The 22,173-nt window shown below is 45.4% G+C and overlaps 1 protein-coding gene across 2 annotated transcripts; it reads left to right on the top strand.

Moving 5' to 3' along the window:
• Positions 1-664: 664 nt before the first annotated feature.
• LHX8 (LIM homeobox 8) lies at positions 665-14,260 on the top strand. 2 transcript variants are annotated; one of them, XM_064664864.1, is made up of 9 exons: positions 665-2,068; positions 3,873-4,034; positions 4,210-4,368; positions 7,143-7,264; positions 8,662-8,882; positions 9,339-9,442; positions 11,942-12,037; positions 12,726-12,909; positions 13,658-14,260. In XM_064664864.1, exons 2-9 carry the CDS (start codon positions 3,954-3,956, stop codon positions 13,732-13,734), a joined length of 1,044 nt encoding a protein of 347 aa, XP_064520934.1. In that variant the 5' UTR covers positions 665-2,068; positions 3,873-3,953; the 3' UTR covers positions 13,735-14,260. The 2 variants fall into 2 exon arrangements, with proteins under 2 accessions (XP_064520934.1, XP_064520933.1); XM_064664863.1 differs by lacking the exon at positions 665-2,068 and adding an exon at positions 2,333-3,038.
• The last annotated feature ends 7,913 nt before the right edge of the window (positions 14,261-22,173 follow it).

The following is a 22,173-nucleotide window of genomic DNA, read 5'->3' as shown; positions in this document are numbered from 1 at the left end:
AAGAGACTAGATTCGTTTAGTTTTCGTTAAACCAGCTCAGGACCAAGAATCCAGGGCTAGTCCAAACCCTGCAACTTTTCCCAGTGGCTGGAGCCACTGGGGATCCAAACTCAAGAGAGAGCAAGCCTGAGGGCACTGATTCGGTTCCTTCTTCCCCAGCCCACACAGGCCCCACAGCCCAAGACAACGGCGATCTACAGATGGAAAATCTCTGGATATTTGCAGGTGTGCAGACACCCAAGTAGTGTAAGGAGATGACTGAGACAAGACAGGAGGTCTTGCGAGGAGGTGAACCTCGTCCCGTACGGGTGCGGGGCTTCCCTCTCCCAGCCGTCCCTCCCTCCTGCTCTCTCCTGCCAGCAGCTGGGGGGGGAGGGAGGGAGTGTGAGCGGGCGCGGGGCAGCGTGCTGCGGGAATCGCGCATCCCCGCTGTCCCCACGGCCCTGCGAGGTCCCGCAGCGCCGCGCCCGCCCCGCCGCGTCCCGCGGGCAGCGCGGAGGGACCCGCCGGGGGGACGCCAGGATGCGCCGCCCGAGCACCGACCGCGCCGTGCCCGGTGGGATCGGCCGGGAGTGGGCTCCCGGCTCACCGCGGCCCTGGTCTCGGTGCCCGTTTATCACAAGCTGACCACAGTGGCAGTATTAATGTCTCACAGGACTTGTTTTAGCGGGAGAACAGACTCCAGAGAGAAGCACCCAGCCACATGCACTTGCGTTCGGTGCAGTCTCTGATGAAGGAGTCCGTATGCCAACACTCTCTCGTTAAAACAGCCCTAATTCTCCGCGTTCAGTATTTTCGTCGTGCTGTGTGCACCGTCAAACATTTAAAAGATCTCTCCTGTGTGTGAGTGGCGAGCGCTCCCACCCACACACATCCTTGGCTTTACTGTTGAGAGGAAGGTAGTGGAACCAGACGCAGTCCCCATCGGAGGGTCCCGCTGGAGTCTCTCGCTCCGCTCTCGGCCTCGGCAGGACCAGACCGGGGCCACCCTGCCCGTCCCTCGGCAGGTTCCTCTTCCGAGACTGCGACGACTCTCCGCGGGGTCCTACCCGGCGCCCCAAAAGGGGGCACATCCCTCCGATGTGCATGGAGACGGCAGCGGGAGAGCAGGGATCGCAGAGTCGGAAATTCCCTAAAGACTGCGTGTCCGCCTGTTTACATCTCTTCAGAAAACGATGCAGGAAATATTCACTAAAATATCGAGGGCGTGTAATTTAAGCGATGAAGTTTAGATTGGTCTTCGGAGAGATGGGTGATATAAGTGCACGGGCGATGCACGGGTGAATCCTGGATAAGTAAGCCCATGCACTTTCCACGTCCACCTTGTAGACGTTATCGCGTTTCTTCTCGGAAATAACGCCTCTCCTTAATTAGCTCAGCAAAACCGCTAGCCTCTCGCGAAGCCCCTCCGGCCATAGCAATAACCCGGCTCTGCTGCCGGACTGTTCTCTGGACGCGTTGACTCCTCGCACCTCCCGTGCCCCCGGGGCCGCTGACCCAGCCTGCGCAGCCCTTGGGGAGGCCCCAGGTGAGCCCCGACAAGCACCGCACCCCCGCAGCGCGTCCCACTGCCCCGCCTCCGCGGAGACCCTCGCACTGTGCGGGGCTGCCCCGGTGCCTGGGGGCGGGCGAGGAGACCGGGGCGGCCAGTGGAGCTGCACCCGCTCGTCTCCTGGTGGAGCCGGCGCTGGACTCGGTACAAAACACGGAGATTTCCCGCACACTGCTTTTCCTCCAACACCGCAGTATGAATTACCGCTGCTCGTAATTTCACGATCGTCGCGGGGCACAACGCGGAGACTGACTTTGTAGGCTCCTACCGCAGTATTTCCAGAGAGAAAAGGTACATAGGAAGGGAGTTATCTCATAGAAATCTAACCCTCAGCTCTCCGCGGAGCGCACACCAACCTCGTGAATTAACTCGTTGACGGCGCAGGAAAACGACCGACAAGCAATAACTTCGATTCTGCTCCCGGCCGTGCCCGTCCCGCCGCCCCCGGGCTCACCACGGGCTCTCATCACGGTGGCCCGGCTCCTCCACGATGCATCCCTCGGAGCCCCCCGTCAGGTGCTCATTTTCTGTCGTGCCGTCCGCGACAGACGATAGCGGTGCTGTCGTGCCTCTCTCATTCACGGACGGGGAGATCCGCGCGGAGGGCAGGATGGGAGCCTGGTGGGATCCGCGCTGGAGCGGCTCCGAGCCGAGCGCTCCGCCCCGCCGCGACCCGCGGGGCCGCCCGAGCACTCGGCTGGTGGCGCCCCGACCAGCCCTGCTGCGGACGGGGAGCAGAGCCCGCGCGGGAACCCCGCTGCGTGGGGGCCCCAGAACGCGCCGCGAGGGGCGGATACCGGGCGCTCTGCGGGGCCGCAGCCCATCGCCTGCGGAGCGGGTGGTCGGGCCGGGCCTGGGGGCCGCGGGACCTGACCCTGCGAGTCCGCTCGACCGGGTCCGAGCTGAGGATTGCGCGAGCAGCCCCGGGCCATCCGGGGAGACGCCCGAAAACCGGCTCCGGGCCAGCATGGGGGCGGGCCGGGGCCGGGCCGGGACTCCCAGGGGCCGGCGGTGTCCATATTCCCCGCCGCCACTCGGGGCTCCGGCTGCTGCGCCGAGCGTCGGTCGCCGTGCACTAAGCCACGTCGCGGCCAGAACAAACTCCAGAGCCCTACTTGCCTCGCTGAGGTAGCGGTGTCGGGGACAGCGGGAGCGAATGTCTGTGAGATTCTGCCAGGGTTCGATCGGTTAAAAGCGCTGGACAAACGAGTGATTGACGGGACATCCTGGCATTACCGTGACTCGGCACAGCTGCTCGTTCACTTATGGTCCTGCAGGATCGAGCCCGGGGATTTCAAACAACGATCATCTTTTTTAGAGGGAGAAAAATAGGGGACTTCTCCTTTCACACAGCTCTTCAAAAGGAGAATTCCCTTTTATCAAGCCCATCGTGTTTGTAAACGTACGGGCAATTCTCTCAGTTCGCTTTACCGAGACTCAACGACGCGTTTCTGCATCCATGGTCAGGCGGGGCTGAAACAAAGAGGTAAGGGGGAAGATGGAAACATAACGATAAGTTTAATTAAAAGCAGCTGGCTTGTTAAATACGTGCCGAGGAGCAGACAGCCGGTTATTTACCTCATTTGTGATGGACAAGCTGCTGCTTTATTCTCCTCTAATGCCCGAGAACTGCATCAGTGTTTGGTGCGAGGGAATACTGCGGACAAGATTTGTGATCGTGGAGAACGGCTGCCGTAACTCACGGCCGCTCACGGAGAAACGCGGGCTAGTTCTGCAGGTAGTGGGGGCAGCCAGCCTCCGCACCCTCTGTTCGGGATGCCACCGGGACGCTGGTGTTAATCTGCAACACCTGTGGGAGCTCAGAGCTGGAGAAACGCTTCGGCAGCTCAGGTGCTTCTATTTTAGCTTAATGAGAAAGGTTTTATCACGGGATCTCGGAGGCATTAGTAGGAGGACAAGTAGTGAGGTGGGTGTAGGAGTTGGGAGCGTGAGCTACAGGAATTTGATGGGCTTTGCGATTTGGGAGTGTGGAAAAATCGTTCTTGTCATATGGACTCTCGCTTTCCGCCGTATTTATCTTCTTCGCTCATAGGGAAACGTAATTGGAACCTGTGTTTAGACTGGGGCGGCGGGGGGAAGCTGTGGTAAATGATGAAGACGAACGGGGGGATTCTCGGGGGGTTTTTTGTTGCTGTTTTTTGTTGTTGATGATGTTGGGGGGGTTCTCCCCCCGCACTAAACCCGCACGGGCTCGCTGGTGGTGATAACGGCCCCGACGCGCTGGAAGGCGGGTTCTGCGCAGGAGGTGAGGCCAGCGGGGCAGGTCCACCCACTTGAAAACAAAACTTTTTTCCTGCAGGCGCTGAGAGCAGAGATCGGCGCGGGGTCCCCGGAGCCGGCTCGCCGCCCACCGGGGGCTGGTATGCGGTAGGGCAGGGCCATGTATTGGAAGAGCGACCCGATGTTCGTCTGCAGGCTGGAGGACAAGGACCTGCCCGCGCTCGGCGGCCCCGCGGAGAAGGTGCGGGCGGGGGGCGGCGCGGTGCGGTTGGTGGGTCTGGCGGCCCTGGGCGCGGCGATCCCGCCGGGCCCCGCGGGCACCGCGGTGGCGGGACCCGCAGGTGCCGGTGGGCCGGGCCGGGCCGGGCGGTGAGGGGTTCCCGGGCGTTGATCGCGGTCTCCACGCGCTCCCACAGGCCAGCCCCGCAGCGGCTGACGAGGACTCCTGCTCTTCCTCTGCCGCACTGTCGCCCTCCTCCTCGCCGCGGTCCATGGCCTCGGGCTCGGGCTGCGCCACCGGCAAGTGCGTGTGCAGCAGCTGCGGCCTGGAGATCGTGGACAAGTATCTGCTCAAGGTAAGGGCGCCCGACCCGGAGCCCCCCGCGGCCGGCGCCTCTCCCCTCCGCCGGGCCCGGCGTTCGGGCTGCCGGGGGGAGCCTGCCGGGGCCGCCTCGGCGAACCGGGCCCGGCGGGCTCCGAGGGTACAGCTCCCCGGGCCGGGCCGTCGCTGCGGCTCAGCCCTCCGCTCTCGGGACACGGGAGCGGCACCGCGGAGCCGCAGCGCGCTCGTTCGCAGGATTCGGGCCAGAGAGGGAGCCCGAGCTGCCGTCGGTGTTTCAGGTGACGCTCCCGGCGCGCCGGGAGAAGCGAGGACGGGAACGAGCGGTCCCGACCGCGGTGACTCCCGTGCGCTCTCGGTCAGATGGCGGTGGCGCGATCTGTGTGTCTACTAAAGTAGATCTAGGGGACGTTATGAATCTCAAAGCCAAAAATGCCTCTTGAGAAATGTGTAAATAAGTTATTCCTGTAAAAGGTAGTCAAGTAGTATTTGTGAAGAAAACGAGCTGTGTGCGTGCAAAGCAGCTCTCCTTCCCTAGCAGTCAGGACCGAAAAGTCCATTTAAAATCAAACAAAACCAAGTGAGTTTAAACATAAAGTATTACGGGGGGGGGGGGGGGGCGGGAGACGTTAGGGTGTGTGTTTGTGCTATTTGCCTTCTGTATTAGAGCTGTTAAAATTATTCTAGATCGGACTTTTGTCTCCTTTCCTTTCAAAAGTGAGATTATACGATCGTAGCAGAGTCACTTGATTCCATCAGCCTTAAACAAAGTCGTTGTATATTTGCCAGGTGACAGTCGGTGACACCACTGGAAGCATCTCGGTGGTGTTATTAGATCATTCACTTAGTTCTTAGTTGGGGTGGGGACGTTCAAGGAAAATGTGTGCTGGGCTGGTGCTCACTTAAAGCGGGGTCAGTGCAGGAGCTGCCACGCACTCATGGTCCAGGTGATCTGGTCCACCGTGCATCAGCTTGGGCTGGCACAGAATGGGAGGTTGGATGGATAGCAGAGCTGACTCGAACTCTGATCCAGCCCGGTTCCCGTTACCTTCTGTGACGCTTTGGCAGCCTGTTTATCGTTTGCTGATCACCTTTGCCTCCTTTCTGAAAAGCTGGGATAACGGGACTTGGAGCAAAAGGCTTCTAAATGATTTAGCCTTGAGTTTCAATTAGCTGTTACTGCTTCCTGTGTAGGCAGAGGGGAATCCGTGCTGGTATGCTGCTGTGTCCAGCTGCAGCATGGCTTCCAACTTCAGCCCTGTCAATTAACAAACAAGTAATTGTTTGTTAACAGACAAGTAACGTTAAATTTAACAGTGGATGGAAGCTGTTGGTGTCCTGCTCTGTAGAAGAGCATTGGTTGGGCTCCAAAGAAGAGGCAGGGACATGGGCTCTCTGAGGCTGGGTTGTCAGCTCAGGCTCTGCAGAGCTGCACGGGCTCCTCTTGCCTGTGCTGGGGCTTAGTGTGGGTCTGGGGAGGCCTAGGGAGCCTTGGCATGGCAGAACTGGCTGAGGGGCAGGCTCAGTCTGGCCCGGCGCTGCCCCCCTGCTCTGTGGCCCTTCTAAGAGATAGTTGAGAGAGTGGGTTCAGTGACAGCTGCTATCAACAGTTTCATATTATATTGTGGTGTAAATTTGTCAGCTTACGGGAAGGTGGCTGCCAACAAGGATAATAGTTGGGAAAGCATTGGGCAACTGCAAACCGCAGTGTTACAGCCTGAAGAATGACTGAAATGAGTGATTCCAGCATGACTATTGGAGCTGATGTCTCACTTTCTCTGTGGTTTGTTTGGCAGAGCTCTGAAAAAAAGGCATATTCTGTGTTATTTAAAATCTGCTTTGCTATAGGTAATATATGGGCTGTTTGGTATGAGGTGAGAAATCGGCTCAGGAGAAAAAAAATTATAAAATCTAAACCTAATCATTGCTTGGTTTACAGGATTTTTCCTATGCAGCATGGGATTATCCAGAAGGTTCTTACTTAATTTGTATGGTCGCTGAGAGTCTTAGGTTGTCAAATTATTTATTTAGGTGATGTGCAATGTCTGGGCAATAAGGAGTTCCCTTTATAGGAAAGCAGAAATTAAGGTAATTGTTCTCAATTTATTTGCCCCAAAATTGTATGTGAGTTTTCACAAATGCTGGTTTCTGCTGCATTCCACTAATGTGTTTAGGTTTGCTATGGGTATATTAAAGATGTGTTGAAATTGCTATTAAAACAAGTGCTGCTGTTTTGAAACTCGCACTCCATTCATCAGCTTTGTTTTAACAGAAATCTGGTAAATGAAGGTGTTGTTCATGGTGTGTTTCTATTTGATGGATTTTCTCCCTCCTGCCCCCTTCAATATTCATGTCTTAAAATTTCAGATCACTTTGCAAAGTTTAGTTTTTCTTAGGCAGGACGTTTTACAGACTGGGAAATAAAAGTATGTAACTTAGCTGCCTTTGCAAGTTCATGTAAGGCCAGAACTTGCTCTGTTACTCTAATGCTATGAGAACAGAACTGGGCACAAAATATCTACGTGGAACTTGAATCTCTTGCTTCCTCTTCTGATGCTTTTAATTACAAAACCATGAAAGCTTATTCTGAAGATCTGCATCAAATTAGTTAACCCTTAATATGCACGCAGTTCTTTAGGAAAAATGTTTTGCATTCAGGATCATTTTTCTGTGAATCACAGTACATATAACTTTTGACCTTGTCTGGAGAAAAAAAAAGGGTTTGTAAATATAAAATATAATATTGGAAGCACAAGCATTGAGGGGTATTTTTCTGTTGGGTTTTTGCAGGTAAACGACCTCTGCTGGCACGTACGCTGCCTCTCGTGCAGCGTTTGCAGAACGTCCCTGGGAAGGCACACCAGCTGCTACATCAAAGATAAAGATATCTTCTGCAAACTGGATTATTTCAGGTATATAATTCAGGAACATAATTTATCAGATAACTTGTTACACTTGCTTGTTACTCTTCACTTAAGCCACAACTGAAATGCACTTGAGGCTCTTTCTTTTTTATTTGCTAGGTTTATTTTCATTGGTTTAAACTCTGACTTTTCTTGTGGAGGGACTTGGGGAGCCTCAAGTCTGTGTGATGTAACAGCCTGCTAAGTCTCCCCTCTGCCCCTCCACTCTTGTGCACAGCTGCTGCATTTGTACCATCACTTCTGTATGCACGGGGGAAAAAAGTCGGAGTCCCTGCCACAGTACAAGTGTATCATATGTGCAAAGAATCATCCTTGGGTAGTGCTGGCTGAGAATGCAAGGTAGAGTTGAGATGATCTGTTTGGAGAAGTGCTTCTCTGGTATGGGACTTAAGGCATCACATGGAGCTGCAAAATCAAGCCAGGATAAATCCTGCGATCTTTAAAAGAATCTTTCAGCAGTTATACCTTTCTGTGATCAATTTGCTTTAGAATGTGAAGCATTAAGGGCTAATTCTGTAAGGAAGAATATTATTTACTTGGGTTGGCAATGTAAGTACTCAGGATGCAAAGTCTTTGATATATAAAGTAGCAAAAATTGTTGCTGTTAATTTTGATGTGATTGCTAGTACTTCACGAGTTTGATTGCAAGACCAAACTATTTATGGGATTCTCACCTGTGCCATGAATAGATTACATCCAGCTAGTCAGGTTTGACGCTGAAAGAGAGGAGGGGGGCAAACTGAATGCTGTGAGCTTCTGGAAACACTAAGTTTTGTGGGACTTGAAAAAAGAACTTGAATCTGCAAAGATTTTCAAGACAAATTCTTATCTAAATAATCAACATATCTGGGTGGCTAGTTTCCTCTTCAAAGAGAAATATTCTTCTCTAATAATGTAAATACTTGCAGATATTTGAATTTATTTAGAAATCATAATGTGATGTTAATTGAGGAAATAACTATGAAAATACAGGTTTTCTCCCTTCTGCTGAAGGTGCTGAATGATTAGTGAAGGATGATGTAGCTAAATATAATAATTCAGACTACCCCTAGAGTGGTGTAAATACATTTGAATAACTGGGAGAATTTTGAACACAGTCAGCTGTTTCCCTCTCTCGGCAATTTTTAAGAGTAATTATCTTTGTAAAAAGGAAAGATGAAGAGCTGTGACTTCATGTAGCAGTTAAAATGCTTCAGTTTTGCTTTTTGCCTTATGAAAATACTAACCTCTGTATTTCGTTAGTGGTCTTGTCTTAAGCAGTCCCTGTGCTCAGCTGGGGTCTCGGCTGCGCTGCCACACCACGGTCACCTCGACCCCTGCCCGAGCCCGGCTTTGCTCGGGGCGGTCGCGTCTGGCTTCACCCCTGGTTGCCGTTCTCGTTGCAGGCGCTACGGCACCCGTTGCTCCCGCTGCGGGAGGCACATCCACTCCACCGACTGGGTCCGGCGGGCCAAAGGAAACGTGTACCACCTGGCGTGCTTTGCGTGCTTCTCCTGCAAAAGGCAGCTTTCAACCGGAGAGGAGTTTGCTTTGGTTGAAGAGAAAGTCCTTTGTAGAGTACATTACGACTGCATGTTGGACAATCTGAAAAGAGAAGTTGAAAATGGTAACATAGTGCTTTTGTTAAGAACTATGTTTGTGGTTCAGTTTTCATTAAATTGTTGGGTTTTACTTCATCTTCCTTATTTAGGGGTAATTGCCTGGGTTTAGTAAGACTGGAAGCACAGGTTCTTGAATTAAAATAATGTGCAAATTATTTCATGTTCTAATTTTTTTTGAGTTTGTATAACTTGTCTTCTATCCTAAGGAAAAGAAAGCAGCAGTATATCTTGTTGATAAAATATCACACTAGATTTATTTCTTCTCTCACTTGAAAGGGAGTCATTTGGGGTAATAATCTGTAATGATGCCAGACCAATTTAACTTTGAATAGATTATGGCTTTTTGAAGTTGAAATTCAGCTGACCAAGTGCTGTTGGTTATTGTTGGAGAACAGTCTGACTTATGAATAACATCACTGTGAATGTGTAGTGGCAGTATTGTTTTCTTTTTAATGTTTCAGGTAATGGGATTAGTGTGGAAGGAGCATTACTAACAGAACAAGATGTTAATCATCCAAAACCAGCAAAAAGAGCTCGGACCAGCTTCACAGCAGACCAACTCCAGGTAGAGGCAGTGCTAAAAACTCGTGTAGCTCAGGTTTATGCAGGACGTAGATGCTGAACCAATAGGAAGTTGGATGCATAGGGGAAGAAACTTTAAAGCTTGAATGCTTTAAACTATTTCATAAACTATCAAGACACAGCATGTTTCTGGAATTGTTTGTTAGCTTCAGCAGTTTAATATGAAATAGTACTCTGCAAGCTTTTTATTTCCCTGGGGGCAGACAGTAATTCTGCAGAGTGGAAACAAAAAGGTTATTCTATTTAGATTGCTCAATGAAACCTATTTAATCAGCAATTTACATCACTAAACATAATAAAGACAAAATATTTTTAGAATTACGTAATGTGAAAAATTGTACTAAAGATGGGTACTGTATGTGACTTCAAAACATTAATAGGATGAAAGTTGCAATTTTGTTGTAATGACTGCATCTGCTCTGCTTTCAAGGCTTCTTGTCTTGTTGCTGCCTTGTCAAGAGTTAGCTCTGGACTATCTCAAGAGGAATTATTTTGCCCTCTGGATCACACTTCACTTAAAATTAGCTTTCTAGGGAAAAACATCAGGACTAGGGCCAGCTTACAATGAAGAGGGTGATAGTGAGACCAGATTTAGGGATTTCAACCTGCATGAGAAGGAAGCTGTGGCTTTCTGCCTAATCCTAGCTATACATCCCTGCTTTCACTTTATATCAGGTTTTTGAATTTCTGTTGACAATGTGAGTTCTGTTTTGTTGGCCTGTCGTCCTCTTTTTTGTGGTGAAAACAGTTGAGAAAAAACTAATGCTGAGGAGTAATAACGTGGGGTGTTAAAGCAGTGCTGTATAATGGGACATGGGGCTGTTCAAAGTTTGGTTTTCTATTTCAGTAGTGACTAGAGACAGAAGGTAGTGGTAACACAAAAGAATCATTTTAGTAATAATCCAACAGATGCAGGGAAGGCTTGGACATTGACCTTGAACTTCTGCAAAAGGGGACTTTCTTTTCTGGCAGTATCTGAAAGGGAGATAGGCCCAGCCATTGGGGCAGGAACTGTATTCAGGGCTTCTTCCCAGCTGCTGTCATTTAGGTGGATTTTAACATACTTCAGCAGGTGTTTGAAATCTTAGGGCTCCTTCTTGTTTAATGACACTTTCTATCTGCTTGTTGCACCTCTGTGCCTATCTTTGAGGCTGGTATAAGTTTGAATAAGAGAAGCATCATAGGGATAAGTGACTGTCAGAGTGGCAGCATGTTACTGCACACCTCACCAAGTACTTGTACAAAAGGATGTCCATGCATTTTGATGTTATGTTCTATAGCACATTCCACTACCTAAAGGGGCTCCAAGAGAGCTGGAGAGGCACTTTGGACAAGGGCATGGAATGACAGGACAAGGGGCTTCCCACTGCCAGAGGGCAGAGTTAGATGGGGTATTGGGAAGGAATTCTTCCCTGTGTCAGGGTGGTGAGGCCCTGGCACAAGTTGCCCAGAACAGCTGTGGCTGCCCCATCCCTGGAAGTATCCAAGGCCAGGTTGGACGGGGCTTGGAACAATCAGGTCTAGTGGAAGACATCCCTGCCCATGGCACGGGGTGGAACTGGATAGTCCCTCCCAACCTAACCCATTCTGTGATTCTGTGAAACAGCAGAAAAGTAAATAGTTTCTGAATGTGGAGAGCAGAAGTCTGAATCTTCAAAGATGAAGCCAGGCAAAATTTGCAGGGTCAAATCAAGGGTCAAAAATCCAAAAATGAGAAACTAATGCTCTTGAAATTTCTGAAGATATCCTGCAGAAATCCATGAAGCCTTACTTCCATAAACTGGGCAAATCCTTAAAGCCTCTGAAAATGTTCAGGATGCAGGCCAAGTTGACATCTACTTACTCAAAAAAGTGTAATTCATATCCTAATGACAAGGATATGAATTCTAGGATTTAAGACAGATTGACTTCAGTAAAAAGATGAGCGGAGAACCAAATCATTGCAAAGGGAAGATCAGCCAAGGTGGAGTCCCCTCTGTTCCTTGGGTTGGTTAAAGGCAAAGAAATCACAAAGTGCTTCCCAGCTCCTGCATCCTCTGCAAAGATAAAAAGAAAGTCAAGTTGCTCCATCTAATACAAGGTGCAGATACTGATTAACAAGTTCAGGGCGGTGGATCATGGCTCGTCCCCTCCTTATGCTGTGATCTGCTGCCATAGGCTTTTCTTTATTGAGTGTATATTAATCACTTTGCAGTGAATTTTCTCATATAATTCTTTTATTGTATTCTTACAGAGCACCTCCTCCAATCAGAATCTGTTTTTTTCATTTCTGGTGAATGTCACAGCTCAGTTAAGCATAGTAAGAGTTTGTATTTTGGCTTTGGGGGATTTTTTTTTCCCCTTAACGTATTGGGGGCTGTCTGGAGACTAGTGATTACAACAGTTTCCTGAAGACAGACAAGGAGTAGGACTATGGTCTGAGAGGAATCTAATGCTGCTTTCAACACAAATGATCCTGCAATCTCTTACCTTGCCTTTTCAGGTTATGCAAGCACAGTTTGCTCAGGACAACAATCCAGATGCACAAACGCTTCAGAAACTGGCAGAAAGAACAGGCTTGAGCAGGCGTGTTATACAGGTAACAGTGTGAAGTTACTTGATTAACAAAGCCTGGTACTCATCCATTGGAAATGCTTAATGACAGTTTTCTCCATATAGTTATTCCGGCATGGAAAAAGATCTAATCTGGCAATTATAACATCAGACAACATCCTTAATCAGGAATAGGTCTAGAACAAGTATGGTAATTTGGAAAACTCACTGTATTCCTCTTGTGCTTTGTGTGGAGTATTAACAGTCTTCTGTAAAGAAACTTCTCAGCTTAAATAGTATAGAAATTGGCACTAAGTTATTCCAAATAGAAATTTCTGACTGTAATAGTCTGTTCTTAAGATCTACACTCTTTTTGAAAATGTCTTGTGGTATGACACGTTAGGAGCAAGTGAATATGTAGTCATCTGTTCTAGAGAGCAGAGTTAAAATATATACCCATGCCATCCAAAACTGAAACACAGACTTGGAATCTTTGCTTGAAGATGTCTCTCAGCAAACATTATACGGATGCTTTTTTATACATAAATATGATTTTTAATAGATATTATATATATATGTTAATATAAATACAAATAAATTTGGAGTTCCCTTGGCTCATTCTAGCCTGGAAGACTGACAGTGTGTTTCTATAGAAATGAGATATCTGGCAGGTTGTTGTTGTGCTAATGTTGAATGCAATCTGTCAACATGATGTACCTTTCCCTGCTTTTCAGGTGTGGTTTCAAAATTGCAGAGCACGCCATAAGAAACATGTTAGTCCTAATCATTCATCTACTGCTCCTGTCACCGCAGTTCAGCCCTCCAGGCTGTCTTCACCCATGTTAGAAGAAATGGCATACTCTGCATACGTACCCCAGGATGGGACTATGCTGACTGCTCTGCACAGCTACATGGATGGTAGGTTTTAACAGCTTTGCTGTTTTTCTCCTAGTAAAATCATTATCAGCTGCAGCAAGAATGGTCTATCAAGTACTGATTAAAGAAACCTAATGGATTTTTAATTTTTAGTATTCTCTATAGAATATAGCAATACCGTACTTGCTATTTACACCTTATTGAGAAAGCAGTCGCTCTTCACTGTAAGAGCATGGCTGAAGATCTGGTATGAAAACCACTGCTTGTGCTTCCTCCAGGCTATTAAAACTATAATGAGAAATTAAACACTTATTTAAACATCCACACCATGTATTTTAATAATACGTAATTTTAATGAAAACTGTTTACCACTTGCTCTCTGGCTCTTACCCCACGGACTGTAGAGATGCCCCAACCAGCAACTTCTCTGAGAGCTTTGCCTTCCCTCACAGTAACACACAATGCGGGGGGGAGAGCCTGGTGGTCAAAAGTGCTTTAGTTATTGTGTCTTAAGACCCAGCAAGTCAACAGCTTTGGCCCCTATCTGTGGTTAGGAGGGACTGTGAAGATTTTGGAAGAATCAGTCTGAGCTGCATGTGTGGCCTGAGCTGTTTTTCTCCAAAGCACTGGTGTAAGGTGGGCTGTGGGTGGAGGAATGAGGATGCTGGGCTAGGGGAAACAGAGCATGCAACAGGGTTGGGACAGTGAGCTGTCACTCCCCAGTGGGATTTACTAGCTTATAATCTTTTTCTACTCTGATGAAATTGACTGGTAATGTTTGTTTTTGTAGCTCATTCACCTACAGCTCTTGGACTCCAGCCTTTGCTACCCCATTCAATGACACAACTGCCACTAAGTCACACCTAATTCCTTTCTGTCAGGGATATAAGCTATTAAAGATGTAACCTTAAGTCATAGTGTATTGAAAATATCATTGGAAAGACATTAATGTTAACTTTTTATTTAACACCTAAAGCATTTTCAAGATAACTTTTGCTGCCCAGGTATGTAAGTATATTTAGCCTGCAAGACACTTTTATGGATTCTGCATAAATAACTATTACATTGTTTACAAGCCTTATTAAACACCTTTTTGTATTGTCTGGAAGTAGTCCACTCTAGTTATGTATGTGTTAATTTATTTGTCATCAAAAGAGCACTTTGCCTAAAAGAAAGGACTGACAATTGTGCAAAATGTTTACAATTCTTTGTGAAATTGTAGTTTATCATTAGTTTGTATCTGTAAGTTATTGCTAAAAGTATTACCTGTATTTGAGTTGTACACAGCCTATATGTTAAAGCTTATTTCTGTGAGTTTACAAAAATAAATTTTCGTTGCGAATATTTTCAAAAGAACTGAATAAAGTTTCTGCTGTAGCATGCCAAGCAAAAATGTTGCTGTGTTTATGGCTAAACTGTGATCATTTGTCAAGTGTTTAACTTGAATCTTCAATTCTAAGAAAAGGTCCCTGTTATACTGAGGAACATTACACCAAGGTCCTTCAGGAGGGTTCATATATATTTCAATTGATAGTAGAAATGCTTTAATGGTCTTGAAACACCCCAAATAGGTGGTACACAAGTGGGTATATGCAAAGCAGTGCTGCTGCTGAGGGTGTACAGTTGTGGGGAAAAGGAAATGGGAGATGAATAGGACAGATTTTAAACTGTGACTTAAGTTGGCAAGTGGAGAACCTGAAGTCACATCTGCTTTAAATTTTTAATCTTTCCTACTTTAGCTTCTGTTCAGTGGTTTTATCTTGTGCTTTTGTTAAGCAGGATGATAAATAAGATGCAATACTTAAACAGAGTCTGCTTTTTAAAAGTAAAACCTAGTTCAGCTTTTTAACTCACCTGCATATGAAGAGAGACTGGAATTCAGTCAAATGCACCACAGTCTACTGTGTTTAAAGCTGCTAATGTGCTAAGACTTTGTTGCAGAGCGTGTTTTGATTCACTGATTTGATGCACAAAGGCTACCATAAATTCAACTGATTTTGTCTTCACAGACTAGTTTCCTTCTAGGATTTAAGACAGGTAGATCCCATTTGCACATTTAAACTTTATTTGCATCAGAAGGAAATCATACTTTTGAAGCTGTGTATATGTGTCCATATCCCTTTCTCTCCCAGCTATGCATTAGTGTCTACTCTGAAATTCCTTAACTGTGCTGGTCAAACCATTTCACTGTGAAAACAGTGCTTTCTGATGATGACTTTTGAGAGCATAACTTTAATGGCAAGCTCTGAATTATTCAAATTCATTAAATTAAAATCCTAACACTGTTTCAAGTGCTACTCACGGATGTCTGAGCTAATCGAAGTAGCAGAAGCAATCTCCTTGCACTGGCACAGTGTTTTGTCAAGGCTTATATGATCCTGCTTTTCCTCCTCTCCCTTCTCCCCCCACCCCTTAAAACACTCAAGATGGGCTGTGGTGGAGCTTGACTGACTGTACATTTTATTCTAGCATATGTAACATTTTATTTTAGAGTATGTAACTTCTTAGGGAGAGACTCCAGGTGGAATACTGAATTCAGGATGTTGTTTACAGTACCTAAGCTAGCTCCATAGATCACCATGCTGCTACAAAATTGCATGCATAGCAGTAGATAAACGGGTTTGTGCTCATTTGTTGTGTCTGATAGGCAAGTAGGACAACCTTACTGCTGAAGTTTTACCAGTTAAATGCTAAATAATGCTAATTTAGATGTTAACATAACTTGGTAATTTAAAATGCAACTTAGCTTGCATTGAGTTCCTTTAAGGAAAAGTAATTATTCACTTTAATTTGAAGAACTGAGTAGCTTCAGGTTGCCTGAAACAAAAGTAAGTCTAAGCTTATTTGTGAAACACGTCCTTCAGTTTCAAAGTCAGAACAGGATTAAAGTACATGGGAGCAATTTTCCTATTTCCCTGTCAAAGTAGGAAGCAGGATAATTTGTCTTTTGCTACTGTCGAGTGCTTGTGCAGCTATTTATAAGAGCGGCTGGGAAAATGAAGAGTTGAAAATAGGAAGCTCTAGCAGAGAATCTGGGTGTTGTGTCTCCCTTTGCCACTGCCAGAGCCGTCTGCAGCTGGTGTTGGGCTGACAGTGTGTGGAAAACTGGGGACAGTTTCAGTCAGCTGTGTTCAACTGAGGCTGCTGCTGTAGCCTGACTTCGGATGCTTGTTTGACAACTCTGAATGTTCGTCTTTCTCTCCTGGTTGTGCGCTGGCATTTGTGACTCTGCTGCTGAGTTGTTCTGAGCCTGGAGCCATCCCCTCTGCCTCCTGTTGTGTAAAAGAGTAACTTGGATAATGATAGGATGAGGAAATTCATGGGCTCTCTTTGCAGAAAGGGAATGCTTCAAAAACATCATAATGATATATCTGTCTGTGTGTGTGTATGTGTGTGCACACAGGTGGGGGTTTTTTCTGTTTTCATTTGGTTTATGCTTTAAAGTATACTTACTTCATATGTTACTTATTGCTGTGAAGTCCTTAAGTTAAAAGAAAGAACAATGAAGTTAGCATTTCTCTTTTGCTTGAAACAGCTGACCAGGTGAAGTGTGATGTAAGACATTTGAGCTTCAGTATTTATTCATTACCAGGATTAGCAGCACAGGTGGAGCAACTAAAGTCAAATGTTTGGCTCCCAGTCCATTGTTTGCCTAACAGTGCTCATCTTTTCTCTTCTACTCCTGCTAATTTCTTTTTTCCCCCCACACAAATAAGCCCACAGCAATTCAACAGTACTTTTGGGAAAACACCTCACAACTTCCTTTTCTGCCTGCAAATTGCACATTCCTCTGTTTACACAGCGCTCCCTGGACTTCTTCCCCACTACTCTCATGAAGAGCTTTTCCCTGTTGGGCACACCTGTGACAATACATCAGCTCTCTTTCAAATACTGCTGTCACATGGGTTGGTTGGTTTGTTTGGGATGGGTTTGTTTGGGTTGGTTTGGATTTTTTAAAACCCTGCCACACCTCAACAGGAGCTAATCCCCTCCCCTATATAAGAATGATATAAGACCTGCCGTCACAAACTGCACCAATATTATTTCCCAAGTTGATCTCATGGGAGAAAGATGTCTCCTGCTCCAAGCCTCCTAAAAACAAAGGTTATTACTGAAATATGAGAAACTTGTAACAGTACACCAGTACATAAAAAAGTTACATATTTTCTTATTTTAAAATGAAGCCATTGCATTTGAAAGATAGCTGCTCCATTAAAAAAAAATCAGTCAAGGAAGCATTTTATTTTTGTTTAATGTAAGCTAACAGGTCATCCAAGAAAGTTAATCATAAAAATATCATTTAAATAGGACACAAACTGTAATATGCTGAATGCAGGAATCACTGGAAGCTGCCTTTTTCACCATTTTCAGAAATAATCAGCAGGAATACTGGCATTCCTAAAATATGGATACAGGCATTTAGCCAAAATATGATTTTAAGACAAAAAAACTGTGTATCTATGTTATGCATAGATAAATCCATAAAAATGTTACCTTTCAACAGGCACTTTGATGTCTCTGCAGGAATTTTTCCAGGCATCTAGGTGGTGGGCTGGGATGCTCAAGACACAATCCACAGAAGTGTTCAAACATGCCAGTGCAGGTTTCTTGTAATGACATCAGTTCAGAAGAGCTGCCACTGCTACAAGAGAGCCCCTAATATTAAACCCACAAAGAGTTTTAACAACTTTTTCAAGCTCCAGGGACTCAGAACCACTACAGCTGGGTCTTATACAAAGATTTGTTCAACTCTTTTGGACCACTGTTAGTGTTCTCACAAAACAACTTGTGAGCTTAAAGATACCACTATGATAACGCTGTTCCAGTACTCTCTATTTTCTGTAAGAAATTGGAACTCTGTAAACTAAACTAAAAAAAAAAAAAAAAAAAAAAAAAAAAGTAAAAAAACCCCCAAACTACAAAACTCTTTTGTTATTATCATTTGGAGCAAATTAAGCATGGACCTTTCTCCTGGGATGACTTGGATTCTTTTCCAAACTTAGGCTCTTTAAAGTACATTACCTGCAGAGCCCAAATCAACAGAAATGAAAACCTAGGACCTAATGAAATTAAAGTTGATTCAAGACAGGAAACTGAGTTGGTCAGATGTGTTAAAAATGATGGCAACCAGAAACTACATTATGAAGCTCTGTATAAAACAAACCCTTCCTTTCCTTCTCCAAGGCATCTGTATACGTGTGGCTTTGCAAAGGAGCATGCTGGTTCTTTGCAGAAAATGCACCAAAAGCAATGTTCATCTGCAAAGTCAAACCACAAAGATGTGCACAGGTGGTACTCATCAGCCACTGGCTGAGACAAAAACAGAAACATTTTCATCCTGGGTCTCTTTGATTGTAACAGGTCAGTTACATTATCATTTCCTTCTTCAGCAGAAATGTCAGTCAGATCACACCACTGCTGCTCTAGCCTGGAGTAGTTGCAGCACAATGACAACTCATGGTGCCAGAGCAGAGTGGAGAGGCCTTTCCTCCCCTCTCCCTGTGCAGCCAACACCCGTGCCAGCAAGGGCACCTCCCTGAGCAATGTGTGGATAAACCTATCAACTGCAGATGTGAGTTGCCATGCTGCATCCCACCGAGAGCTGACAAGGGTCACAGGTACATAGCCCAGGGCTGCAGGGGAGGCTTATGTCACTGTATGACAGACCCCTTGGCTAGCCAAACTGAACAACCCATACAGAAGCAGGATCTCTAGAAAAGACTGGAGGTCAGACTGCTGGTACATAAAAAAACTCTGGGTAGGTTTTGAATCCTCTGGTTGTGGATTAAAGTTTCTATGGCATGCAGCCAAGATTAGATTTAAATGTAATATGAATGGCAAGAAAACCATGTGAGATAAAAAACACATCAGTCTGAAAACAAATTTAAGAGAAGGAAGGCAAGAAAGCAATTTTGTTAGCGAGCCTTACATTTTCTGAAGGAGGACAATGTAACTAATAGCTGCAGTCAGTTCCAACAGACCATGTCTGTTAACAGGAGATACTGATGGAGTTTAAAAAATAAAAATATCCAAATTTTAATTAAAATAATGACATACATATGAGACACATAGTAAAGGTCCTCTATGCTCCAGAATCCCCATACAATAACTTTTATAATACAAGTGTATCTTCAGAGTTTAGGTACCCTGTGTTGGATTCTGCAGGGCTATACACGATCAGTTGAACTCAAACAATGTGCTTTAAAAAACACAGCACTTTACTGTTATTGTTGCTTTCTGCCATGGTCAGAACCAAGTTTTACAGCGATTTTTTACACAGTAAAAAGCATGCAGGTTTTGTTTGCTGAATTTGCATCTGATCAAATGTTAAAAAACAACAACAATGAAAAGAAACAAAAGTAAATCTGCTCTCATGAAGATTTACTGTAGAACAGCAGTGACTTATCAAGAGATGAAGCAACTCTAGTGTACTAACCTGTACCTCTTCCCACATGGCATGGCCTCAGTCAGCCAAGCTGCTAACCTGCGCTCAGGGAACACCAGTGTCCCTCTGAAGAGCATTTTTGCAGTTCACCTTTCAGTGTTTAGTTTGGACTGAAACGGTCTGCATCTAAACCTTCCAGGGCTGAGCCATTCTTCTCTTTGCTTTGTCACAACTTTCCTTCTGCAGCAGCTGCCAGCCACCCCTCGAGACAGAGCTGGGCTGAACAAGTACTTTCTGTTCACAGCCACTGACCGAGGGTGTGGCTGACTGGACTACAAATCCATCAGCTTCCCCACCAACACTGACAACATTTAACCCTCTCTAATAAATAGTATCCTATGGCATAAGCCTCATACGTGCTCATTTTCCCTTAAATGATATATGCTGCAACTATAAATTCAAAACTTCAGTGAATGCACTTATTCACTATTCAGTCACTGAATTCCAAACACACAGCCATACTTCCAGCTTGCTTTGCTAATTCAAAAACTTTCTCTCAAGGTTTCATCGCAGTGATTGCTGAATGACAAAAGCAACTTCAAACAAGGCTGCCCACATATGGAATAACTTCCAAGGCATACTTTAACCTCGAGTCCAAATTTTCCCTTTGTCCTCACTCCAAATAATTGCTCCAGTTCTACCTCTGATGAAATCCACCCCCATCTCTGAAAAGCTTTTGCACAGGGTTTGGTGGTTTTGTTTTTTTCTCCCTGTCTGCCAGAGAAATGTATGTGATGGGCCACTGGCCAGATGGGGACTCACCTGCCATAGCTCAACTGTGAGTTCAGCACCTGCAGCAGCTCTGCCTGTGATGTTCTGCCAACCCACTTTGTGCAATAAAGGTTTTCTTGACCTCACACAAAGGCAGGAGAAAAATCTGACTTTTAGTGAGTCTTGTAAACTCCAAAAGAGATTTATACCGAGTTCCATGGTATCATTTGGCCAATTTAAAATACACCTTGTCTTGTATAAGATCTCAATTCAGGTTTAGACAAAAAAACCCATGGTTTATTATTACGTGGTTAAAAAACTTTAAATTAAAAAAACCGTAACAAACAATCCTCGAGCCGCTACAAGCAAACCCAGAATTCCCCTCCATCCTGTAGCAATGATAGCGGCCCCACCCAGCACCTCCTCTGCTCCGCTCCTACACAGCCGCATCCGCCCCGCGCCCCGCGGGTACCAAACCGCGCCCCGCCCCGCCCCGGGCCGCCCCCCGCGCAGCCGGAGCGCCCCCGCATCCCCCCGCCCGGCAGAGCCCCCGCGTCCCCCCGCACAGCCCCGCGAACAGCCCGGCGCGGTGCAGACGCACTCCGGTTTATATCGAAATTTTTATTGGAACAATCCCCAAGAACTGTAAAACGGCGAATTAACAACAAAATTAAGCACTTTCGTTATCAAAGATATTTAAACAATACCTATCTATTTCTGCATAGCAGAAGCAACAGGGTTTAGAGCTCGAACCCTCGTGCTCGTGTTAATTTGGTTTTGGCAAGATAATACAACCTTAAGAATCACATTAAAGGAACAGTAACCTCCCTTTCATTTCTTAAACCTTGAAGAGCCATTTTTATAGTTTACTCATTATTTGGGACAAATACAGGTGGACATATTGTAGCATAGAGTAACAGACAATTTTAATATTAGTAGTACTAGTGTTACTTGTACATGAAGAGTTACCTTTCTAATTGTTTACAGTGCAGTACAAATTACATATTACCTCAAAAATCATTGCCTGTATCAAAAGTTTAAAAAATTTGAACAATTTATAAAACACTTCCATAATAGGAAATTATCAGTCTTGAAATGGAAAATGAACTTTATGCTTATAAACACGCAAATGGATGTATTACAGTAATACGTTTGTTAGCTTTATTCCTTCTGTTTTAAGTAGCAAGAGCCCAGTTCTCCCCACAGTTACACAAGTACAACACACACGATCATTGTAACCAAAAGCAGAATAGGCCCTACTCAGAAGTCCACTATAACAGAAATTAAAGCCATTTAAAAAATCTGCTATAAAAAAATGGAACAGTCTTGCATTGTTTTCGATTATTTGCAACACCCAAATTGTCAGGTTTTCTCCCGGACCACACTGTCAACTTTCATGATCTGACAACAGCAACAGGGAAATTTTGAGTGCTGCATCATGCAGTCCAAACACATCTGACATCCTTCCTACAATTCATTTTCTGTCAGTTAATTTGAAACAAAGAGTGTTGGTTTTCCTACCTAGCATTTTTGTTTTGTGGTCTACATGGTATGAATAAATTTCAAAATGTAACCCAGGTAAAGTAACAGCCAGTAAGGCACTTTGTCTGCAAGGACGCAGCTGTTCAGGCTGAGCAACTGGTCAAAGGGAGACATTCTGCATTACTCAAAACCAGTCAGTTTATTCTTCATAATCACTTCTGACAGTCCATTTGTGGAAGAACACTTACTGAGTATCTCAGAATCAGCCTGACATTGCATCTGCCAAAATATTTTTCCTGTTCTACAGCAGAACATGCAATAGTAAAATATTTCATTAAATACTAACATTTAGAAGAATATTCAGCATCCTTGTGACACCCAAGAATCAGCTGCTGAATACTATTTGGAAACACCCTCCCTCCTGCAGAAGAAATGATCCCATCTTCTTGTTTCTTTGTTTTGTTTCTGTGGTTACTTTTTCTTTTTTTTTTTTTTTTTTTTTTTACAAAATTTGAAGGCTTGACATTAAAACTTTGGTATAAAACATGGAAATGAAAGCCATCCATAAATATGGCGTAGGGACATACAATGAATCCAACCCAAACTAAACAAACACGAGTGTGTGGATGTCATGACGGGGGGTGTTTTCTACTGTCTCTTGGTTTCTA

This window comes from Pseudopipra pipra, chromosome 9 (assembly GCF_036250125.1).
Source record: "Pseudopipra pipra isolate bDixPip1 chromosome 9, bDixPip1.hap1, whole genome shotgun sequence".
Lineage (NCBI taxonomy): Eukaryota > Metazoa > Chordata > Aves > Passeriformes > Pipridae > Pseudopipra > Pseudopipra pipra.
This window is presented reverse-complemented; position numbering and strand designations above follow the sequence as displayed.

What these genes read in the sequence shown, in the direction of transcription:
- LHX8 (XM_064664864.1), top strand. Translation starts at nt 3,954, where the DNA reads ATGTATTGGAAGAGCGACCCGATGTTCGTCTGCAGGCTGGAGGACAAG. An exon ending in TGCAAACTGGATTATTTCAG is followed by an intron (nt 7,265 to 8,661) that starts GTATATAATTCA and finishes TTCTCGTTGCAG; the next exon opens with GCGCTACGGCACCCGTTGCT. An exon ending in GAAAAGAGAAGTTGAAAATG is followed by an intron (nt 8,883 to 9,338) that starts GTAACATAGTGC and finishes TTAATGTTTCAG; the next exon opens with GTAATGGGATTAGTGTGGAA.